At 43.5% G+C, this 22,505-nt stretch overlaps 2 protein-coding genes across 4 annotated transcripts in view; one reads left to right on the forward strand and one right to left on the reverse strand.

The window, feature by feature from the left end:
* Positions 1 to 4,066: 4,066 nt before the first annotated feature.
* Mnat9 (microtubule-associated Nat9) lies at positions 4,067 to 8,199 on the reverse strand. Of its 3 annotated transcripts, XM_050176872.3 has the most exons (7): positions 8,037 to 8,199; positions 7,845 to 7,954; positions 7,700 to 7,756; positions 7,555 to 7,635; positions 7,424 to 7,483; positions 6,333 to 6,427; positions 4,067 to 4,326 (listed from the first exon to the last, which is right to left on the reverse strand). In XM_050176872.3, the coding sequence occupies exons 1-7, from the start codon at positions 8,111 to 8,113 to the stop codon at positions 4,213 to 4,215; spliced, it is 594 nt and encodes a 197-aa protein (XP_050032829.2). In that variant the 5' UTR covers positions 8,114 to 8,199; the 3' UTR covers positions 4,067 to 4,212. The 3 variants fall into 3 exon arrangements, with proteins under 3 accessions (XP_050032829.2, XP_054925699.2, XP_050032830.2); XM_055069724.2 differs by lacking the exon at positions 7,424 to 7,483; XM_050176873.3 differs by lacking the exon at positions 6,333 to 6,427 and having other exon boundaries at positions 4,213 to 4,326.
* A 319-nt stretch (positions 8,200 to 8,518) lies between these two features.
* The window catches only part of LOC126529470 (DNA-dependent protein kinase catalytic subunit-like), a 181,166-nt gene continuing 167,179 nt past the window's right edge, over positions 8,519 to 22,505 (forward strand). The window contains exons 1-13 of the mRNA XM_072284110.1: positions 8,519 to 8,607; positions 8,724 to 8,861; positions 8,971 to 9,047; positions 9,865 to 9,957; positions 10,166 to 10,240; positions 11,145 to 11,253; positions 12,163 to 12,278; positions 13,454 to 13,547; positions 15,347 to 15,433; positions 16,939 to 17,096; positions 17,352 to 17,408; positions 18,289 to 18,381; positions 20,630 to 20,712. Of these exons, the coding sequence (XP_072140211.1) occupies positions 8,735 to 8,861; positions 8,971 to 9,047; positions 9,865 to 9,957; positions 10,166 to 10,240; positions 11,145 to 11,253; positions 12,163 to 12,278; positions 13,454 to 13,547; positions 15,347 to 15,433; positions 16,939 to 17,096; positions 17,352 to 17,408; positions 18,289 to 18,381; positions 20,630 to 20,712 (1,169 nt within the window). The 5' untranslated portion in view covers positions 8,519 to 8,607; positions 8,724 to 8,734. The remainder of the gene's footprint in view (positions 8,608 to 8,723; positions 8,862 to 8,970; positions 9,048 to 9,864; positions 9,958 to 10,165; positions 10,241 to 11,144; positions 11,254 to 12,162; positions 12,279 to 13,453; positions 13,548 to 15,346; positions 15,434 to 16,938; positions 17,097 to 17,351; positions 17,409 to 18,288; positions 18,382 to 20,629; positions 20,713 to 22,505) is intronic.

A 22,505-nucleotide genomic window follows, 5' to 3' on the forward strand; every position in this document is an offset into this window, starting at 1 on the left:
AATACTTCAATGGAATTGCTGATCAATGCTTTCTGCAGCTACAGAATTAAACTTAATTTCCCAACAACCTCCAGACATTATACTATTACAAGAAACTCGTTTGTCCGCTGACCAAGACTTTCATTTAAACAGCTATAATTTCTTTCGATTGGATAGATCTTCCCGAGGTGGTAGATAAGCTCTTTTTTTCATTTCGTCTAAATTCTGTCATAAAGCAAAAATTTCACGTCATATTCTATCATCCGAATGTGAAATCTTAATGTTAGAAATAACCATACCGGGTTGCGCCCCGCTCTCTACGATTAACTCCTACTTTCTCGCTGGGGTGCAATATGTACGCTCACTTGATGTCGCAGTGGCCTATTGCAAAAAGAACATATTGTTTGCGGGAGACTTCAACTCACATCATGAGTCATGGGTATTCCGCACTGACTGATCTGGAACACGCTTATGGGACTGGACTAATGTTAACAGTTTCACATGTTTAAATGTTAAAGTTGCCCCTTCCGTGCTTTCGCAGTCGTGACCCGTCCTAGATTTGACACTTGCGACCTCAGGCGTTTCCACCTCTTCTTGGGCTGTGGTGGATGCCACCACTAGTAGTGACCACCACCCGATTGTCATTGATATTAACAACCCCCTGATGTCTCTGAAGAAACATGCGCAGACTTTTGTGGACTATTCAAAATTTAAAAATAACTTACAGTCAACCTTCTGCTCTGGGACAGGCGTGGAAAGAGATTAATGTTAAAGTGATGAGACTTTGTGCAATATTGAAAGGTACCATAAAAATCTGTGTTTGTAGTCTCATCAACAAAAGTGGGTACTGATTGTCCGTGGTAGAATAGTGATTGCGCACGAGATTAGACACCAAAAAGCTCCATGGAAGAAACTTATTTTCAATCAGTGACGTGTTAATTTTAGTGATTATAAGTACGCTGCTGCTATTTTTAAAAGAACAGTTTCATTAGCGAAGGATAATTATGATGAAAAACGGTATATATATCTTTTGTCGAAAAGTGGTAATAGAAAAGCACTGTTTAGTTTTCTCCGCTCTCGCAAGGGCGTTGCAGTGCCCATAAATATTGACTCAGTTGTTCTGTTACCAAAAGAATTGCTAGAATCATTAGATAAAAGTGCTAAAGGTTTAGAACAGCGCTGTACAAGCCAGCTGGAGGTAAACTTCGTAGGGGCTCTGTCAGGGGATGATTTCTTAGAGGTAACAATGGAAAAGCTTCACTCACTGCCACAGCTCCGGCTCCAGATGGCACTACATCACGCACGTTGAAAATATTGTTTCACCTCTCCCCGCAAAACCTCTACAGTATGGTTAATTGCTCCCTCATGAACACATGGATAGCTCCAAACTCGCCAAAAATAATCCCCCTGCTTAAATAGCAAGGAGCGCGAATAAATATAGATGATATAAGGCCAATCGCACAAACTTCGAATGTTGTGAAATTAATAGCTTTAGAATTTTTTTTCAATTATAACACATTATTAAGGCCATGTCAGATTGGATTTAGACCTGGATACTCGATATGGTGCTCACATGTCGATTTAGAGAGACGCATCAAGCTTGCTCGACACAGGCGTTAGAATGCAGCTTTAGTGACGATTGATTTAGCTACAGCATACGACAGCGTAGAGCGTGTCATACTCCTTAACGTTTTAAATAGCATGAGTTTTCCTCAGTACATTATAACTTGGAGAAATTTTGGCCATACTTGGCTCTTTGGCCATACTTGGCCCTTGCGCCATAAAACAAGCGAGAAATTAACTTTTAAAGGACAGGAAATTTTATTGTTCCCAACGTGGCTTGTTGAAGCAAAATATAATCAATCAAGAGGAGTTCCCCAGGGATCTGTCCTTTCTCCTATTTTGTTTAGCGTTTTATTAAGCTCAGTTCCATTGTGCGATACCGTACAAGTACATGTCTATGCAAACGACATGGCACTTTTTGCATCTGTGAGTGATATTCACTCATTACAAAAGCACTGCAGTCACACCTAGGAACGCTTGATGCTTGGTTTGCCGATATTCGAATGTTGCTCAATGTCAAGAAAAGTTCCTTGATTGTGTTTCCATTGAATGTGCCGGTTAGTGTCTCTCATACCGTCAGGAAGCAATTCGGGAAGTTGACTTTATCAAATGTTTAGGTGTAATATACAAAGGAAAACTGAGTTGGCGAAGCCACATTGATCATGTTAAACCTAGGGCAGCACGCACTGTTGGCATAAGCAGACTTCGCCGACATCGCGCTGGGCTACGCAGGCATACTCCATTAATTATTTATTGCATGTACCTTCGACCGATACTGTAATTTGTGAGTGGGCTATTCTCTGGCGGGCCAGCATACAAAATCAACTTCCTGGAAGGCTGTCCGGAATTGTCTTGGTTTACCGAAATTTGTAGCCAACAACGTTTTATATCAAGAAGCACGACTGCCAACTCTTCCCTGCCGATTCCGCATTCTAACAGTAAAGACGTATTTAAGCGTTTAATCTTCTTTAAGACCATGAAAGTTTGTATTTATTAGTGAAATGAGGCCTTTTTTCGGTTAGCATTGGTCCCACTTACTTAGACCTCAGGTTCTGTTTGCACAAGCTGAGCTGAATCCACTAAACGTTAATATACGCGAGATTATTTGTACAAGCCCTTGACTAATATAAAGATTAAATTTGATTATATATTTCCATCAAATGCCACACTCCTGCCCACTACATATTTAAATGGCATGCTACACGATCAATTAACGCAATTGAGAATAAGTCATGTGATCGCGACTGATGCGTCAATGAGTGAGGCGAAAGTGGGTGTGGGTATCTTCTCCGACCGAGCTTTTTGGCCAAATACCAAAATATCAATTTTTTTGATTTGCCTAAACAATTCTATGCATTTTGAAACAACCAAAAAATATCCTTAAAAGCACTTTATCTGTAAGATACATGCAAAATATTGAAGTATGAAGAGAGGATTGGCTTCACTGTACTGAACAGCGGAGAGTCTCCGACTGTCTGGAGACCTCGTTGCAAACAACGTCTCTGGAAATTCAGAAACAGAGCTGTGACAAGCAGGGCTCGTGCTTGTGGCAAAGGGATGTCAGATCCCCAGATTGTAGACTTGGTATGGTACATTTCAAAGCAAGGAATAGTGCAAACTGCTACTCCACATTCCTCGCACCAGGTATGTGATGCGGTTGGTTTCACGGAGAATGAAATCAGTTCATTCGTTCGAAATAATTCAAAATGCGGCGCACAGTTCCCGTCCTCTGTCACAGGTACGTTTATGCCAGGCGCGGCCGTGAAAACAAACCTTGTCCACTGCAAACACGTCGAGACGCTGCCGTCGTCCGGATCCGACGACTCAGAGAGGATGTGCTGCTCAGTATCGTCTTGTTCTTGTTCTCTAGTGAAATGGCGCCACACACTCTGGGGGATCGGCCATGAATCGGACGGTGAAGAAGTTGTTAGATTTCTTTTTTTAATAAGTTATGTTGAAATAAAATAAGTACCTTGCAATTGGGATTTAAAGTGCCGTCGCTGCCACTCTCTGAGGAAACTCGAACTTTTTCTTCACTGTCTAAGTCTGACAAATCTTCTGCAAACGAACATACTTTTCTTTTCTTTTTTTTTTTTTTTGAGCGGAGTTGTTGCCGGCATGCGCATGCACAGAGGAAGATGCCAGTTTTAAATGCCAGTTGCCAGCATCGAAACGTTACTCAACTAAAATGAAAGCTATAAATGCGTTTTTTTTTTTTTGTTTTTTTTACTGCACCATCTGCTGAAGCCCAAAAGTACTAAACATATTTATCAGGGTATCTTGACTCCGACCGTGTACAAGCGCTTGTTCCAGCGGGGACGAGCCTAGCTCATCTTCGGTGGGAGCGGTACAAACCGTACGGATGAGCTCAGCTCGTCTAAGGTAGGAAAAGTGTTAAGCGTGTGAATTATTTTACAGCGTATACTCAGTCCAATAGCTCTATGGCATAAATAGAGGTTTACTTGTGCACAACGAAATGCTCACTTCAACATGCAGTCATAGTTGTGTCACTAATGCGCACAAGTTTGATCAAATAAAGTTTATTCTGGGTTCACGTTTTCAGTCTGCCCGCCACTTCTCACTGTCACACGTGAACTACAAATTTCAGCTCTGCTTCATGTACATTATTTGCATGTTGTGTTGAGACATATACACACCAAGAACCAGTAATTATGACAATGAATGAAGTCTGTAATCTGGTGTAGCAGAACGCAAAGTGGTTGTCAACTGATCATTGACTTCAATATGGTATGTTGCTTCTTCGAAAACACTGCTTGTCGATACCTGTAACAAATAAAATAGATGAAGTCGCATCAAGGCAAAAGGTACATGCAGACATTTAATCTAGAACGCTGTGGGCAGCAAACACATCTGAAGCAAATAGTATTCCTACGTGCGTTACAATGCCTAGATACACGTGACATTCGATACAAAGAAGAAACTCTGCAGGTGACACAAGCCTGCTAAGCAGGTACGCTCGAACCTCGTTATAACGAAGTTGAAGGAGAAGCTTAAATTAATTCGCCTTATCCATTTTACTGCAGAATATGCCCAGTGGTACGCAAAACTTTAACGTGGCTCCGCGGCCCCCCGAATCGCTACGTCGACGCGTATGCGATGGAAATTCAATAAAGCAACAGCAAAAGACTTTCTGGCGTGCGCAACATACGACTTTTAGAACCTGACGCGATAGCCTTTACGATGGTGTCCATATGTTACAATGTGATGGTCTTTTGCCTCCACATCCCACATAGCTCGCTCATATTATCGTGAAACTGGCGAAACAGCGACGCGGTTGAAGGGAACCACTAGCACACTGTTCAGCTATCAGCTTGGCACAGTGCCCGAAACGCGGACGCATTCGGCCCTTGAAAGCGAAACGATCTGATCCGCCTCTTTCTCATGGCCCCGCAGCACCGCTGTGTGAGCGCGCCAGCTTGGCTTGGCCGGTTCGTACCGGTTTCACCCAATCTCGGAGGTCACGCCTAGCTGCATCAGCACAGCACGCCGCACCGCACTGAGAAGAGAGAGAGCGAGAGAAGTGTAGGCACTGGCTTTTAGCACGCCGCGCACAAGCATCATCATCGATGTGTGGAACGGCGCAGCTAGGCATGACCTTTCAAACGGCGATCTCGGAGGGTGCGCCTAGCTTCGCCAGCTACGTTCCGCAGAGAGAGAGAGAGAGAGAGAGAGAGAGAGAGAGAGGTGCAATAAGAAATAAGTGCTTATTGTGACCAGTGCTGACACATTATTATACGCTGAAATATTCAACTGCCGCGCCGAAAGAATGTGAAACCCGGCAGAAACCAATATGCTCGATGCGCCACGGCTGGTATTTTTGGTTTCAGAGGCAAATCTAGTTCATTATATCCATTAACACAACAATTTTACTCCATTAAAACGAGGTTTTAAATGCACGGATCTCTAAGGGGATTTCAAGGCAAATTGCATTTATTTTGTTATATCCATTATTTCGTTATATCCTGTATCGTTACCACGAGGTTCAAGCGTATTTTCTTATCATACTCTAAACAGAGAGATTTATTATGAGGTAAAAGCTGAGATATATGTAGGTCTCAATTTCTAGCCAACATCGAAATAAGTGCTAGGGCGTAGCCAGGGGTGAGCACATCTGGCCCGTACCTCCTTTACGCCCCCCTTCCCCGAAAAGTTCTTTACTACGCCACTGGGCTTCTTCAATTTGTCGTCCCCAACTGTCCAGGACTTCCCGAGACGCTGCATACGCAACGCTAATTGGCTGTCAAAAACAGTTAATCAATAAGCCCACTGGCAGGTTAAAGAAGGAACGGAAGAAAGTAATGGTGATGATAAGAACAAAGCAGATCTGCATGAAAAAAAAAAGGAAACACTCTTTATCTTTTTAGTTCTTTTTATCAAAAAACTCCTATTGCCTTCACAGCCCGACGGCAGAATATTTCCGCCATGAACCCAAAAGAACTTTCAGACAGCGATCGGTAGTTGATTCGTGACTGTCATCCTAAGGACCCACTAGTCAGAGGGTCCAAAACCATTGATGGTTCTCATAGATGCAATGCATTTGTAGGGCTGTATTTTGTAATGATTATTTCATTTTTCCATTCTTTCTGCCTTAGATTTCATTGGCTCGCACAAAATCGTGTCCCTGCTATCACTGGGACTAGACAATTGGTGGGACGAATGACAAAAATAGTAATGGATTCAGAGGAAAGAAAGTCTTCAAAAAATATGATAACTATAGCCTCTTAACAATGCAGCAATAATTAACATCGTAACTGTAGATTTTGCCTTACCAAAGTAAATCCTATGCTCTCGAACAACCTTCGACTAACTTCATTGTTCAATTTTATTTTCGCTGAGAAAGCCATGACATGAAGTTCTTCAACACCTGTAATGATCAGCAAAAGTAACATGTGGACAACCTGAAGCACTTTTTCATACATCAGGCAAGGTTTACTTTTCATGACACTGCATGAATGTCTTTTTAGCACAGAGCCAGTACATTATTTTCTTCAAAATTAAGAAAATGGTCACAGAGGCTAGTACTGTGTGTTTGAATAAACACATAAACACGTTGCCAGCTTCTCTTGAGCTGCATTCTTTTTTTTAAGACTGACCAGAATGTATAGATTTGGTTATGTGCAGACTTCACCTGTGAACAAGTAACGGTTCTGAGATATTGCCAGACAACCTAGCATTTTTCAATATGACAAGCCCGCGTAGGTCAGCTTTTTCTTTTTTTTAACACTTGCAGCAACGTTAATTTTTTATACTGGTAGTGCACTTTATCTGCAATATGCTTGTGTCTTCAGGGTTCAGATAGTGTCGATCGCTCCTACCCCTACGTTTTGATCTCTGTTAAGTTTTCATCATCGCTGCTGCCTCAGAGTAAGCTGCAGCTGTTTTCCTGTCTTACCTCTCTAATAATTCCGAACGTCTCAGTCAAACCAAGCCGATTCCACGTGGTTTTCAGCGCAAACACCTGTTGGACATACTTAGTCAATACGTGCAATTCACATGCAATGCTTTCTTTCAGATGGAAGTACTCTTGGTACTTTCGGTACTTCCAGACAAGCTTACGACTTAAACCACCAGAAGCCAGAGTGATGCTATCACACTAGGGTGTATCGATGTGCTCCTCCCCGCCGCTCCGTAGCGGGGGAGAAGGTGCGCATTGAGGCACCCTATAGTGATCTTTTCTCAAACTGACCCTGATCATGCTGGTCTGTTATTCTTTTTGGGGCATTATGTACGGCCGTTAACTATGATGACACGTAACGAAATCTAGTGCATTATATTATCAACACATAACGGATCGAAACACTTCGTTTTCGAGTCGCACTGACAGTAGTGCGGGTGCATGAAAGCTTGAAAATTTACCCACCGTATCTCAACATTAGATGAATCGCTTCTTTGCCACGGCCCTTCCAGCGTTGTGACGACTCTGCGGTCAGACCAGCAGGCCACAGTGCGTCACACACTCTCACTTAGTTCAAAACAACAAGAGCAACGCACCTGCAATCATAACCTCAATTTCCGCGTCACGAGGACGGCCCTGGTCGTTGAAGAATAGGTTGACGTCACCGATCATCGCCTCTAATAAAACGACAACACTGTTAGTAGCGCGCCGAGCCAAATGAGAGCAGAGTTCCATACAAACCCACTTCATCCTTGCTACTTTCGTAAGTTTCCCGGTCCAAGATGATAAACGTGCATTCTGGAAAGCAGTATCATCGATCTGTTAGCTGTTACGGTTTGCACTCCAAGCCAGTTTTGCTAGGAAGCGGTAAATCTTGTTACTCAACTGTCTTCGTCCTCTAGCCACGACTTCTGCATTTCGTACTCTTGCTCCAGGCTCAGGGGTTCTGAAGCTGTCATCGCTTGCAGGTAAGGGTCCTTCATCCATTCGTGATACCTGCGGCAGTTGCAACGTAGTGCGCGTCTAAAGGGCTTTTCCGACGAGTTTGCCTTTGAACTCACTGAATTTCAATACGTACTTTGCGACATGATATTCTCTGTAAGGAACCAGCACCACGCTCTGAGACCAAACTTGAGTTTTCGCGTTTATTCTCATGTTTGTTTACGCTTACAACGTGCTCCCGAATCCACGTGATTTTAGCACAATGTATGCACCCGGAAAGATTCTTTTCCTACCGCGCTTGGAGAAACTAAAAAAAAAAAAAACTTAGTAGATGCAACCGAAAGCGTGCTTACCTTCTCTATTCGCTCACAGAATAATCAAAAGTGTTGCAGTTAACTAATGCTTGATTCATTTGTGCTTATAATTGCTGTTATTCCTAACCAACACACTTTGATCATGACAAGAACCAACCGTCTTGTGACGCGCGCAAGTAGCTTTATGCATGGCCTCAGAGATTTCAGGCACTCACGTTATATACTCGCAGAGGCCACGCTTTGTGTTGTTTTGTTTTCACTCGCACACACGTGCTTTCTTACCCGCTTCACCTCTTCATGGTGTACATTTTGGATGGCTGAACGGGAGCATACAAACCACTTTAGGAACGGTGCATGGCCTGTTTCGTTTTTGGCAGCTTATCTAGACTCCTGGTGAGCAGTTAGCCGTTTGCAGTTAACCGATGGTTAACCTTTAGCGTTAGAAGCAGTGCCCGCTATACTTTGTTTTTACTAACGGTGCTTGACAGAGATTACTCCTTCACCGCTAGGTGCTTTAAGAATGACTGAACAGATTCGCGAGGCGCTCCTTAAGCTACACGCCTCAGAAAGACCTGACGAGGCGCTGACTTTGGTTGATGAAGTCGACCGTACCTGTCAAGACCAAGCCTTCTCTGATAAGGACGAAGGTTTGTCTGCTACTCTCACCGAACACGATTGCTTGCCAGCGTCGGGCATTTACACCGCGTACTGTCGCCAGAAAAGAAAAATAGTGGATCGGTCTTTTGTTTAACGCAGGTTACATTACGACCCTGCTCGTCAGCGATGAAAAGAGCCTAGTTGCCTTCCTGAAAAGATCCATCGTCAGCGAACAGGTGGGTCGATGTGCTCGTTGCCGTGGACTGACACCCCACGTCAGTCATAACCGTGGACTCACACCCCACGTTCATTGCCCCCCCTCCCTCTAAACAGAAGTATGCAAACAAGTTGCCCTACGTGGGATATCACTAAATATTACTAAAAATACACTGGTTCGATAAATTATTTCACCTCCATCCCTTATGTTCGTCCAAAATAATGAAAGGGGAAGTCAGTTCTGAAGAGCAATCTTTCCCACAACACACAAGAAAGCTTTAAATCAAATTTTCTTAATGTGACATGCAAGGAAAAGGCAGCAGCAGCCCACACAAGTAGAGCTTGCCTTGGCAACATCAATACACACCTATGGGACAAGCACAACCCAGGCCTTAGTCGAAGGTCAGGGTAAAATATGTTCGCCGGCATCCATCTCATAGCCACGTTTAGGCTTACAATAGGCTAATTCACAACATTTTGCCCTTTGGTTCATGTTTATTCTTTATTTGTGCACCAGTTTAACATGTTTTTGTTGTTGTTTTCTCACGAAGAAGACTACGCTATTTTAATGACCGCATGACTACATATAAATATTCCAGTGAGCTTGATGCAAAAGCAAAGACAGTGTATTGGGTTTTGCTTTATCTCCTTCGTGTTTGAGTTATTACTCTCTAATTTGTGTAACCATATATGTAATGAGTCTCTAGGTGTACTAAGTGTACCGTTTGCTTGGTTGGCTTCTGTGGCTGTCGTGCATTCATGGAATAAATAAAACAGCTGAAGCGTACTTCACAGATCACTCAACATATGGTTAAATCTTGCCACAATTCGTTTCAGCTGAAGGATGCCAAGGCGAAAGGTCTTCAGCTCCTCACTGGCTGGTTCGAAAAAGTCCCATCGCACCTCTTCAGCCATGCCGTGGTTGTTAAGGTTTGTCCCATCACAGAAATTCATAAAGTCGCTATATTGGAAAAAAGAAAATCTTGTATAAACATGAGTTACACAGAGAGCTCCTTGCGTCATTTCCTGTTGACTTGGTGGCTTAATTTTTTTAATTAGTCAACCTCGACTGCACCAGTACAAATGCAATGACAGCTTTTTTTTTTTTTTTCTTTCTGTTTTTGTGTCGACTACACAGGATGTTGGCACCCAGCTGGCATTCAGAGACAAGACAGCCAAGGTGCGGTGTGCAGCTCTGGTCCTGCTGTCCAAGGTCAGCTTGCTAGTTCTTTGTTCTACCCTCTTTGTTCTACCCCAATGTTCACAAATAGGCCTCGACTTGAAGCTGATCCTCGACACCACCGAGTTGAGTACAGTGTTGCTCTTTGAATGAAGAAGTCTTGTTGCAGACGGAAGTTGCTTGAAAGACATGCAGATCCAACTCATTGCTGAAATTCAACTGAGGCGGGAAGCTTGCTTGAGTTAGCGAGGTAGCATCAGTTGCGGATGACACGAGTACAGCCTCATCACCTACAGCTGTAAGCTGTCTGCATCACAAGTAAACGCATGATGCTTATCAAGGGAACATTGATGATAGGTGTATGCACAGAGAAGTAAAACACATGTCTAACCACATTTAAGGCTTTTGTAAGCTTTGTGTCACAGTGACACATGCTCATTCTGGATGATTTGCCTGGAGTGGGCATGTACCCAGCGCCACATATATAGTTGGGCATGTCCAGTGTCGTATCCCTAGTGGCCAATGTTGTCTAAATTTAAGGGCACATGGCTCAGTGGCCCAAGTTGTTGTCTACTCGATAAGACGGCAGCCAACACCTGCAAAATTTGGGTGTGAGGCAAAGAAAGCTTCAACTTTCAAAACAAACATTCGCTCTCCAGCACGTTCAAGTAGATGCCGAGAGCGCTTGGACACAAAATTGTCGAACAGCCTTGCCGTTGGCTGCCATGGGTGTGCAGTGCCTACTTCAGTCAAGGTGAAGCGCTGCTGTCTAATTTTCCGAATTAAGTAAGAGTGTTTAGTCGAAGAACATTCTAAAATGTGATGGTTAATCTCACTAAACTTTGCTTGTTCCAGTCCGCATAGAGCCTGTGGTTATGACCAGAGCATCGTATTTGTTCTACATGCCTTTCTTTTTTTCTTTCTTTTTTTTTGTCAGGTCTTGGAGTCTTGTCAGGGCTTGGACATTGGTGAAAAGCTGGACATTCCAGGCCTGATAGATCGGTTTTTCATTTTGTTGTCGCAGCCATCAAAGATGACTCCTACAGGTATGCACTTAGTACAGTGGTCATCTGTGCATTACCTGGCAGTTCCACTGTCACCAAAGACTGCATAGTATATTCGTGCTAGCCAGCTTTTATCATTTTGTCATAAAAGGCAGATGTTTTGTAGCTTGATAACGATTTTCATTATGATGCCACTAATCCAAATTTTTGTAATTTGTGACCTAATTGTGACAAAACAGGTTTCAGTAGAATACAAGTGCAAATGACTGACATTAGCACCTGTAAGAATCATTGCACAGGTGAAACAGCGTGACTTTGACAACAATAGAACCCAGCCCGAGATTGCAGTGTATTGTGCTCACAATACAGTGTGCATTGCTACTGATAAAACCTGGCACTAGATTAACAGGCGAGCCAGAACATTTCAATCTTAAATCGAAGCCTTGCATGCCCTGGGCATGCAAGGCGGCGGACATGTGCATGCAGCTTTTGACCATATATGTTTGAAATTTGCTTTCACTCATAATTTTGTAGGTGCTCTTTCTGCCTCGAAATTTTTTTTATCTGGGTATGCGATACTGCCACCTCATGATGGCCGCATGACCCGTGAGACTTGTGCCATTTGTCATAGATGTCGCATGTGGCCTTGCATAAATGCAAGACAAACAAAACAAGCTCAGCCCTCTCCCACTTTTCGCAGTATATGATCTCTATCAAGCTTTGAGGCTTTTTCTAGTACAAATCTATGTGTGGCAAAGTAGCTTAAAGCGCAAAAAAATTACACTTTTCATGTTATCCTCAGCAGAATCACTGCAGTGGTAGCCATGGTGACGGTCCTTTTAATCACTGTCCAGGAAATTGTATCCTGAATTTCACCTGTCGATCCCCTTTTACATCATCTTCATCTTCAAGCCAAGAAAGTGAGGTGCACCTTGTTGTCATTCTCTGCAGTGAAGGTTGAAGTGCTGTGTGTCCTGGGCGTCATCGCTGAGCACCATCCAGCAGCGGCCAATCCGTACAGTGACAAACTGCTGTCCCTGTACCTTGGAGAGTTGAAGCAGCTCAGAGTGAGTGGCTTTATGGCCGGACACAGTAGTGCATACCTGCAGCTCTATTTCAACCATGACTCGCTGTTTGCCCCCCGTAGTGGGTGCACAACCAGCAATCATTGCCCGCCGTCTCCTTCCAATCTTTACAACCAGCTGTTGTCGTAAGCAAGTTATTCTGGTCTCTCAGTGAAACTGTGCATCTAGTCTTTCGTTTCATATTTCTTTAATTCCGTTTTCATATAGAAAACAGCAGAGGCCAGAGAGAAAAAGTGAACATTTGTTTCACTTGGAGGGTGTCTGGGCCCCCTTCTACTAGGCAGACAGTAAACATGGTAAACAGATAAGAAAACATAATGATACATGCATAATGCATGTTTCCTGTGGGCGATGCATGCGGACGCCCCGACGAAAACGACGAACGCGCTCTGGCTCTCAAACTGTCGACTGAACTGGCCAGCGCTGCAGTTATCCTTTGTAAATATACTTTGTAAATAGTCTCCAGTTCTTAATCCTTTGTTCGCCTAACAATATTAAACATATATACACATAGTGAAATAATCTGCTTTCATACCCAATAAGGGAGGTTTCACATAGTATTGTAAAGGAAATGTGGTTGCTTGCAAAGTCATATCTATCCATAATGAAAAGGCGAGGAAGGAGAAAACATGTTTGTATTAGGGCATGTGCTTTGAAGAATGTCAATGTAGATTTATGCAGATGAAAAATGAACACTTGTATTTCGCATAACCATGCATAATCATTTATCAGCAGTATTGAGGCCAATCTCGGCCACCCAGACCTTGATTTTTCGGAGAGTCCAGTTCTCTCTTGCTTAAATTCAATATTTTTAAGCAAGAGTCTGCGTGTGAGTAGTTCTTTTGTTACAAATCATAAATTGCTTCACATGTGTATGTGTACAGCCTATGGTAAAGGAAACAGAGCCACTGCCCGTGATCGCAGCCAACTCATGGATGTCTAGTCGGTTTCCTACGGCACCTGTACAGCTTGGTAGCTTTGCAGAAGGAGTCCAACTGAGGCCTTGCCTCCCCACTGCGTCTTTCTAGCACTAGAAGTTGCGTGAGTGCAACGCAACTTATGTATAATGTGAAAAAAACTTCATTCTCCTAATGACTTTGAAAACAAAGGCTGTGCACATATGGGAAGTCGTCTACGACCAAGTTTTCTCTGCGCAGAAAACTGGAGCCGGGAAAGAAAGGACGGCCTTAGCCGGCTGCCTTCAAGGCTTGTCCGGTTACCTGCACAGCTTTGGCACTGGATTTGAATCAGGTGACATGCCACTTCATTGCCTGCCACTGGCTTACTGGCTGCGGCTTTCCGCTGAGTACGAGGTCGTGGGTTCAATTGCTGGCCATGGGGACCACATTTCAATGCAAAAACAATCGTGGGCCACGAATTGCGGAGTACGTTCTAAATTTACTGAACCGCAGTGTGTGACTGGGCTCGCCGGTAATCGATTGCAAAAAACAGCACACCAGCAGATTCAGCCCTAACAGACGTAACTGGACGCTAGCTGTTGTGTCCGTTTCTTCTGTCTGTCCTCCGTACGCTGGTGCACTGTCTAGTGCATTATAGAAAAAGATGCCGTGTATTTGTGAGAAGGTTCACAAACTCGACAAGCTTTCACGTGTGGACCTTCCTGTCCACTGGTTGCAGGCACATGGTGATGACCGTAACAATAACCTTGCAGACCGCAATGCTCACTCTTTCTCGCCACCTGTAACTCCTCTTTCCCGTCCTTCTCAACCCCTGGTCTGTTCTCATGGCCCGGAAAATCTATCCTCCGGCGGGACACATGCCCTCACGGCCCCCCACGTGCCTGCTCCTCTCCCCAGCAATCTTTTGCGTGTGGAGGAAGTCTCTCCGGAGACTCCGAGCTGGGGCAGTCCTTACACCAGCCATCCTTTGTTCTTGAGGTCAACCACATGAAGACAATGTCCAGTGTTTGAAGTGCTCTGCTCCTGCATCCACAATCATCTGGTTACGTCATGCCCTGGGACAAAGTTTGCGAAATTGTACTTAGGGGTGTGGACTTGTGAAACGACCAACCTGAAGACTATGAAGGGTGGCTTGTGGACAACACATTTTATAAGTTGCTTGAGCAGTGTCTGTACAATATTGCTGACATGCTTATGTTTCATTTTGATGTTATGCCATATGTGAACCAAAGTAGATCAAAGAAAAGATGGAAGGAAAGAAAACTCGGCAGTCAAAATTAATACAGAGTCCTCCACTGTGGCATCCCTCACAGCCCACTGTGTCAGCTTTGCACAGTAAGTTACATAATTAAATTTGTTTACCATGTTGTGTACTTCTGCATATTCTGCTCCTGTGAAGTACTATCACAGCCACGACAAAACCAGAGAGTCATATTAAAGGACTCTGCACCAAAACTATTTCAGTTCTGTAAACTGCATCTGTTAAAGCATAGAAACTGGGAAAATGGGACATATCAAGGGTCTACAGCTTGTGGGAAATCGTTACAGTGCAATCAAGGGTTTTGCAAAAGTCCTACTCGCAAATTAGTGCTATACTACTACTATGTGGCCAGAAGGGTTTTTGGCACTGTGCAGATAGTAAGCTTATCACAGTGCCAGAAACGCTTACAGCCATGTACGTCGACGCATTCAATGCCGAGTCACACAAAATCTTGCGAAACTGATAGTAGTATCTCCGAAAATGATTAACTAAGAATACTGGTCCAGGTTATATTCGTACACAAAATTAACCCACAGCAGCCATCACGAAAACATTCTTTGTTGCCATCTTGTGATGGCAATGATGGTGCATGTGCCAGCTGTGACAGTGGGCTGTTGCCAATGCTGCAAATGTGGCTTTGGTTTTGTATCCAAATATAACGTGCAAGCAAAGTGTGGACCCATTTTCTCAGAAAAAAAAGGCATACATTGGATTCGGGTAAATACTGCAAGTTTTTCGGCTCCGCCTTCAACTTGTTATAACGAGGTTCTAGTGCACTTGCATAGCTTCTGCAGCATTGCCTGGTATGTATGAAATGGAGCTTCAATTCTTGGCAACTCTTACGCGTCCTTGGTTTCACTTTTTTCCAGAACCCGATGACTACTTCCTGCTCTTCACATTCATGAAGAATGCATTGGTGCCAAACCCTGCAACAACACGTTACGACGTGCCCCGAGGTAAGGGTGCCCCCTTTTGTTGACGTTTACGCAGTGCTTGCGCACACTGAAGCCCGCACTCCAGGTATGCACACCGGCACACGGAAACAGGTTCCTACATGATGAGCCTGCTGCAGGCGTGATGAGGCAGCACAGGCTGATCAGACATGGACGCACATTCCGAAGTCACTTAGTTGAGAGAGACCAATCCGAGGACACGGCTGTCTGATTTTCTTCCAAGCGAGAAAGATTGTTATAGCTGTGGCAGATACGCATCTGCACCATGCGCTGGCTTGGCTAAGCTTTGCGAACGTAATGCAGATTGCATGGGCTGCGTCTGAGATTTTGGGGTATATACAGTAGAACCTCATTCATATATTTAAAAAAAACGCAAGAAAACGTACTAACCGGGAAAACGTATGATCCGAAGCAACTTAAAGAATTTGACAGGCTCGACTAGTGTTGACATCTACGTAATGCGAAGCATTGCACAAATCATCGTGGCACGAGACGCCAACGTGTGTCAAGCTGGTGGTACTCCAGCAGCCTGAGAGGCATTCTGTTGTTTTCCTGTGGCATGTTGTTTTAAGAGGGCAATGGGAAACCGAAACAAAATCGAACTGGTGGGCGACGCCGGATGCTGCCGAAGTGTAACGTGGTGCCCACATCGCGCCGCCTACAGCAGGGAACACCGGCACATTTGGATTATCACCAACAAAAAACGTTCAGTATGCTACCAATGGCACTACGTGCCACGCAGTGTAAAACAGATTGGTGGAACTTGCCAAGGTTGAAGACTGGGCGTGTTCGTATAGCATATTAGAAGTGTGGCATATTATAACATCAACACAGTATAACACAGGATATCATATTATAACACGTCATAATATCGACACAGGATAACATCAACAGGAGCATTCGTTGTGATTACAGTGTAGCCTTACATGTGAGTGGCAACATCAGCCTAGGGCTTTGAAAATAAACGAGCAGGAAAGGGGGCAACCATTCACCGCATGGTGATAAACATCTGCATGGCTCAAGTTTATTTGAGCTACCGCTTGGACTCTGCCTTTGTCATCCTCGCCGATGGCTTCGAGGCATGGGAAGTTCAACAAGGGTCAAGCGGTGCTCAACGCCGGTTTTTAAAAGTTAGCTTCACCACATTGCAGGGTTGTTACGCAGTCAAGCATACACATTGTATTGCGGTGAAACATACCAAGAGCGGAACCTGGTTACTGTCACGGGACACAGTATGTGTTAATTATACACTCGTGCACCCGCCATCTCCTGTCACAGTATGAGCACTGCTATGCCCAGTATGTGTATTAGCAGCCCTTCGGAGCTATTTCACACATGCCTGTGGTGACTTCAGCCTTTAGGGGCAGGAAAAGAGATGCGTTGATTTTTTTCTTTTTTTTTTTTTCGGACTGCCTGATTTTTTGGATGTTTTCGTAACCCCTAGGGAGTCTCAAAGATCAGATGTTGATTGTATTTAAAATTCTTCCTGTCCTTTCTTCTTCAACCAGCTGCCTTGATCCTGCTGTCCAAGCATGCTGCCCTCTTTGGACAGCTGCTGTTGGACGAGTACAAGTCTCTGTACAAGCAGATCGGCCACTGGAGTCACCACAGCAACAGGGATATGAAGTGGTTGGGAGTGGCAGCACTGGAGTCATTTCTGCGAGAGGTGATGTCGGGTATCTTGCAAGTCACTTACGCTGATCAGTTCAATTCAGTTTTTTTCACCATCATTACAGTGTTAATGTAAAACCCGGTGGAGATATTTTTTAATTCCTGAGAGAAAGAAGCATCACTTTAACAAAACTCCTAATTTAATGGTTTCAGGCTAATAGTATTACTTTGTCGTATTAGGTTTGAACTGTGTTTCAACATGAGTTGCCATATAGCGAAAGAAAATTTATTGTGTGTGTGTGTGTTTCAGGTCGCTGCTGCACTTGCTGAAGGAAAGGACAGAAAGGATCACTTGAATATATTCGAAGTAAGGAGCACTGTTGATGCTGCTTAGGACTTTATTTTTCGTGTAGTTGTCACTTGACCCTCTCTAGCACAAATTTCGGCACTGAAGTGAGAAATATATCTTTTGTGAATCTAGTGACAAAAAAATAAAATAAAAAAAAAGTTGGAAGGCGATTCAATCTCTAGTTGGAATGCTAGAATGCTAGTCTACAGCTCAAAAAGCAGGTGAAAATTTTTAGAAAAGGTTCTTCATTTTCTACGATATTGCCTGAAGCAGGGGCCTGCATCAAGTAGGACAACGCAGCACTGGCAAATGTACCATGTCCGCTTCTTTGCTACCTGTAATGCTGAAGTGCCAGTAGATATTCACAACAAAACACTCACCGCAAATTTCTAATGACGCATTCTTTTGCTAAGAAAATTGTTTTCAAGACTTTTATGCACCTTCTGAAGTCGTCGCTTGCTCAAAACAATCAAGCAGACAGCATCGCTGAGGTTGGCTCAAAACGTAGAAAATGCTCTAGATCCATTTTTGCTGAAGCAGGAGGCACCTCCGCATTATTGTTTTTATTTTACAAAGTTTCTGTAAGATGACAACACCTTCCTGTACTGGGAATAATGCTTCCTGTGCCCTTCTTCCACACCTATAGGAGGTTGGAAGTATACTAGCCACCGTCGGTGGAAGGGTCAGGAAAATGGGCTGCTGGTTGCACATAGTAGACATCAGCTTCCAAAAGATCATTGTGGAAGCTTCTTTATCTAATCTGAGTAATGTTGGCCAGTGTTTCTACAATAATTAGGTGTTGCCTTTAACAGTGGGCCATGCTTCCCAATTTTCTGTGTGAAAAGTGTTGGATTTGGCTTTATTCTGTCCCTATAACGTGCCCTGTTTGCGCTTACAGTATTTCATTCAGGAGTTCCAGAAGACACTGCGATCAGAGACAAACACCCACAACCTCGCTGCAGCCTTGAAGGGATACGGTCTTCTAGCTCTGGTATGTGTAGTGTGCTTTGTTGCCACATTACTTTTAAATTTTGCCGAGCTTAATGTGAACTTGTGACCAGCCTCCGTTTGGTTAGTTGCCCGAACCTTTATAAAGGGACACTTAAAAGAAACACCAAATCAGTTTCGACTGATAAATCTTTCTTTAATAACACTATTTTCATTAATTTCATGGCAACAGGTAAATTAGAAAAGAGAATGAAGGTGAAAGCTAAATTTCAAATTTTGCTCCAAGGACTTGGCAATATGTCAGTGTCATGCAGTGCTGCCAACTGTAGGGAAATTTTTCTGGATCTAGGTGTTTTATGCATTGTTAACAGAAATTGGGTATCTTGCGTGAACTTAGAGAAATCTTGCACTACAAGAAACCACTGCTGCAATGCCACAGTGACTGATGCATGGAACTGCTGCCGTTGTGTTTGATTGTGTTTGTGTTTTGATTTCAGTAGACACAAATTACCTTCGCATTACCATGTTAAGTATGACTTATGATTGTGCTGCAGCACAGCGAACGCATTGCACGAACCAAACAGGGTGTGGATGCCCTGGGTTGGTTAACGAAGCACTTATATTGCGCTCTTGCTGCTGTGCTGTGGATTTCTGTGCACTTGAAGGAAATATTGATCTGTGACTGGCAAAAAAAAAAAAAAAGTACGTATGCCGCAACACCAACCAAAGGGGCAAGTCAAATAAGGGCGTCAGTGGGCAGAGTCTGATAACAAGCAGCAACGGTTGCTGAAAAGCTAAACACATGTTGCTCAAACCTGTCCTTGAATCATTTTTTAACAGTGTTCTTGTAAGTGTTGCTTTTCTTTTGGTGTATAAGCAGATATGTGTAACAATATTGGAATTTCGATTCTTTTTTTTTTTAGGCATTGGCACACCCGTTATGTGTGCTTCACTGCAAATGACATGTAAGTGTATAAGCATAGAGGTGCTACGCCAGTACACGGCATGCAAGAAAAAAAGTTACTGCGCATCTTTTTCATTAGCGTCATAAAGTGGCTCAAAGCTTTGATGCTGTTATATTCTGTGAGGCACGTCATACACACGTCTGCTGTTTCATTCCAAAAACGTTCTGTGTAATTAGAAGTAAACCTAAACGAAAGATTTACAGTCTATTTACATAACACAAAAGTTTATCTTCAAAGAAAGCATATTGAAAACTGAACAACTACATCTTGCAAGAATCTAGGGAAACCTAAGGAATTTTTTTTTTATCTGAGTTACAAGAAAACTAGCTTCAAGAGGTTGCCAGAACTCGTGTGATGTCGTAAATTTCAAAACGTTCTTTTGTATTTTGGCCGTTGTGGTTCTGTACGAATTCTTAAAACTTGCTCCTTTATAATACAGTGGAGAAGTGAAGTACATTTTTACTGATCAAAATTAACTAGACCCGAGCAGGTGCCGTAGAAATTAATGACGGCACATCGAGCTGACACGGGAATGGCAGGATGGTGTCACCACCTCTATTTCATTTTTGTGTCTTTCTGGCTAAACCAAGCCTCCTCTTGCGGTAAGAGTGGTTTCTTTCGTATTGTAGAAGGATAAATTATTACTACAGTTAATGTTATTTTTCTCTTCAGTGTCCCTTTAAGTTATTTGTCAGTATCATTATCACCAAGCAATTGCTGTAAGGAAGAATGAATGTTGATTGAAGATTTCTTTTTGTATTTGTATTTACCCCATGTTACAACGATTGATGTAAAAAGGCCCTCTAGTAAAACTGCCAGGGCAACGTTCTGTAAAAGAAATGCGCAGGGTGCATTCCAAAGTAAAGACCTGCTAGGTACAGTGAAAAAACACAGCAGAGGTTACAGGCTTCTCTACGTCATTGTAAAGAATTTTTTTTAAAGCAGCTAGACTAGATGTTCCAACCGACACTAAAGAAACATGCATATAAACAATACAATGTAAGATCGATATGTCTAAGCAAGCATAAGTAAATAACACAAACACAGAGAGTTATAAAACTCACTTTAGACAATTATGTGATTTGATTATAGCTGAAAATACACAGTATCTACATTCTGAAAACGGAATAATTGCCTGTCAAGTGCTGCAGACTGTTAAGCAGTGTCTTTCAAAGAGAACATTTCACAATTCAGCTGCTGTTAGTGATGAAATGTGGTCAGTAAGTTGAAGTCATTTTCTTTCTGCCATGCTGAGTAACTTCGAAAACACATGTTCATTTGCGCTCTTCTTCTTTTTCTTTTTTTCACTGCTGACCTTTATCGCAGCCATGCAAGCAGTACCTGAAAGAGAGCGATGTGCTCTTCATGCTGAGTGATGTTCTGTTGCGGTCTGAGCACGTGTTTCAGAGGTGAGCCGAACCACTCTCCATAAGCTCATTCTGCGTGTATCTTTAAAAACCGAAGCTTTCTTACTTCTATTGGGGCAAGGCAAATCAAGAAAGGTGCACCACGTATGAAATTGGCTCAATCTCTAAATTGCTCATCGTATTTGAAATCATTTTGTTCCCCTAAATTTGCTTTCTTCTTGTAAACCATACATTTTAATCATGAATACAGTCAACGACCGATTTTTCGGACCCTCTAGGGAACGTAAAAACGTCCGAAAATTCAGGCAGTCCGAAAAAATGAATGCATGCAAAAAAACACACCCTTTTTATTTTTTTCTCAGATCTAGAGGTAAAGGCCGAAGTAACAGGCTTCCGAAACCCTGCCACAGCATCAGTGAAGTGGCTATAAAAAGAGGCGTTCAAAAACTCTGTATGCAGCCGACTGCCGGTTTATTATGTACATGTGCATCGTCGGGCAGGCAGTGTTATTGCTGCAGTGGCTTGAAGAACTTGTTCATTGTTGTTTTGACGGCGTTCCGGTTGCATGTGATCATATTCGCCTCGATCTGAGCAAGGGTCATGTCAGCACTGTACACCGATGAAAGAGTCAACAGTGCTCGCGTCAACTCGGCGCCTGTAGGTGGCGCAGGCATTGGCTCCTCATTTTCAACATCGGAGTCTTCTGAATCCCCCACAACCCGACGGACTATTTGCTCGTCAGTCAGTTCTGCGCAGAAGTCGAGCTCGTTGTCAGCGTCAACAAACTGCTCAAAAGTTATTTCTGTGGGTATGGAAACCCCAGCAGAGCAGAGGTCGTTGATCACGTCGTTCGACGGTACTGCTTTCCGCGCTTCGATGCCATCGGCGAGGACGACGAAGACGGAGTGGGCGCCATCGAAGGCAAGCGAAATCCTCAAGTTGCAAACAGTGGAGTTCGCTCACGAGCGTCGAAGCACCTAGGCCTAGCGTCGCAGAGCACACTTGACACAACGGACAACCACACACCACGCTAGCCAAAACGTGGCCTACACAAACAAACAAACAAAATGGCGCCGCTCCGGAAACTCCGCCGGAGGCGGAAGTGCGGCGATGAACATAGCCAGCGTGGCCAGACCAAATCGGTGTGTGACGACTAGATTCGGCTAGTTGTGCTTCAAAGCGGTGATATGCTTCGGCTGCAAGTGGATTTCCTTCTCAAGGGCGCTGCGCGAGGAGCCAAAAATTCCTTTCGTCCGTCAAAAAGTCCAGAAAATTGGACGGCGGGGGGTTCGAGCGTCCGAAACTTCAGATGTCCTTATACATTGATTCTATGGGGCTCGTGGCGGTGCCGCGAAGACGTCCGAAATATCAGGCATGTCCGAAAATTTGGACGTCCGAAAATTCAGTCGTTGACTGTATTAGCCTCTTCATAATTGGCCTACTTTGATATAATCCATGCAATTTCCACCTCTTTGTTTGCTTTCTTTTTTAACGTTTTACCCCTACCACCTTTAACCACCAGCTTCTTGGACAATTCCTTGTAGATCGTCAATCACATAGGCTCAGCTGCCTTGAGCCAATGACTGCACTGAGCAGCTCCTCAGCAGTGTACTTGTTAATCATCGAAAAGAACAAACGGTAATGAAGGTCTACCTTTCCACATGACCTAGCAACCCCAATCATAGATCCAAACAATATTTTACCTTAAGTAGTGCTGAGGATTGATCTTCACATGTCGCTTGACATTAGTTGGGTTCCAACCAATAACCGGCCAGCTTTCGTACTTCAATGCAACACATTGCCTGCAAGATAAAAATTGAAAAATTATGTTGCAA

This window comes from Dermacentor andersoni, chromosome 8, assembly GCF_023375885.2.
Source record: "Dermacentor andersoni chromosome 8, qqDerAnde1_hic_scaffold, whole genome shotgun sequence".
NCBI classification, from domain to species: Eukaryota; Metazoa; Arthropoda; class Arachnida; order Ixodida; family Ixodidae; genus Dermacentor; species Dermacentor andersoni.

What these genes read in the sequence shown, in the direction of transcription:
- Mnat9 (XM_050176872.3), bottom strand. Translation starts at nt 8,113, where the DNA reads ATGAGAATAAACGCGAAAACTCAAGTTTGGTCTCAGAGCGTGGTGCTG. An exon ending in AAGTAGCAAGGATGAAGTGG is followed by an intron (nt 7,636 to 7,699) that starts GTTTGTATGGAA and finishes TCGTTTTATTAG; the next exon opens with AGGCGATGATCGGTGACGTC. An exon ending in TCATCTAATGTTGAGATACG is followed by an intron (nt 6,428 to 7,423) that starts GTGGGTAAATTT and finishes TGATCATTACAG; the next exon opens with GTGTTGAAGAACTTCATGTC.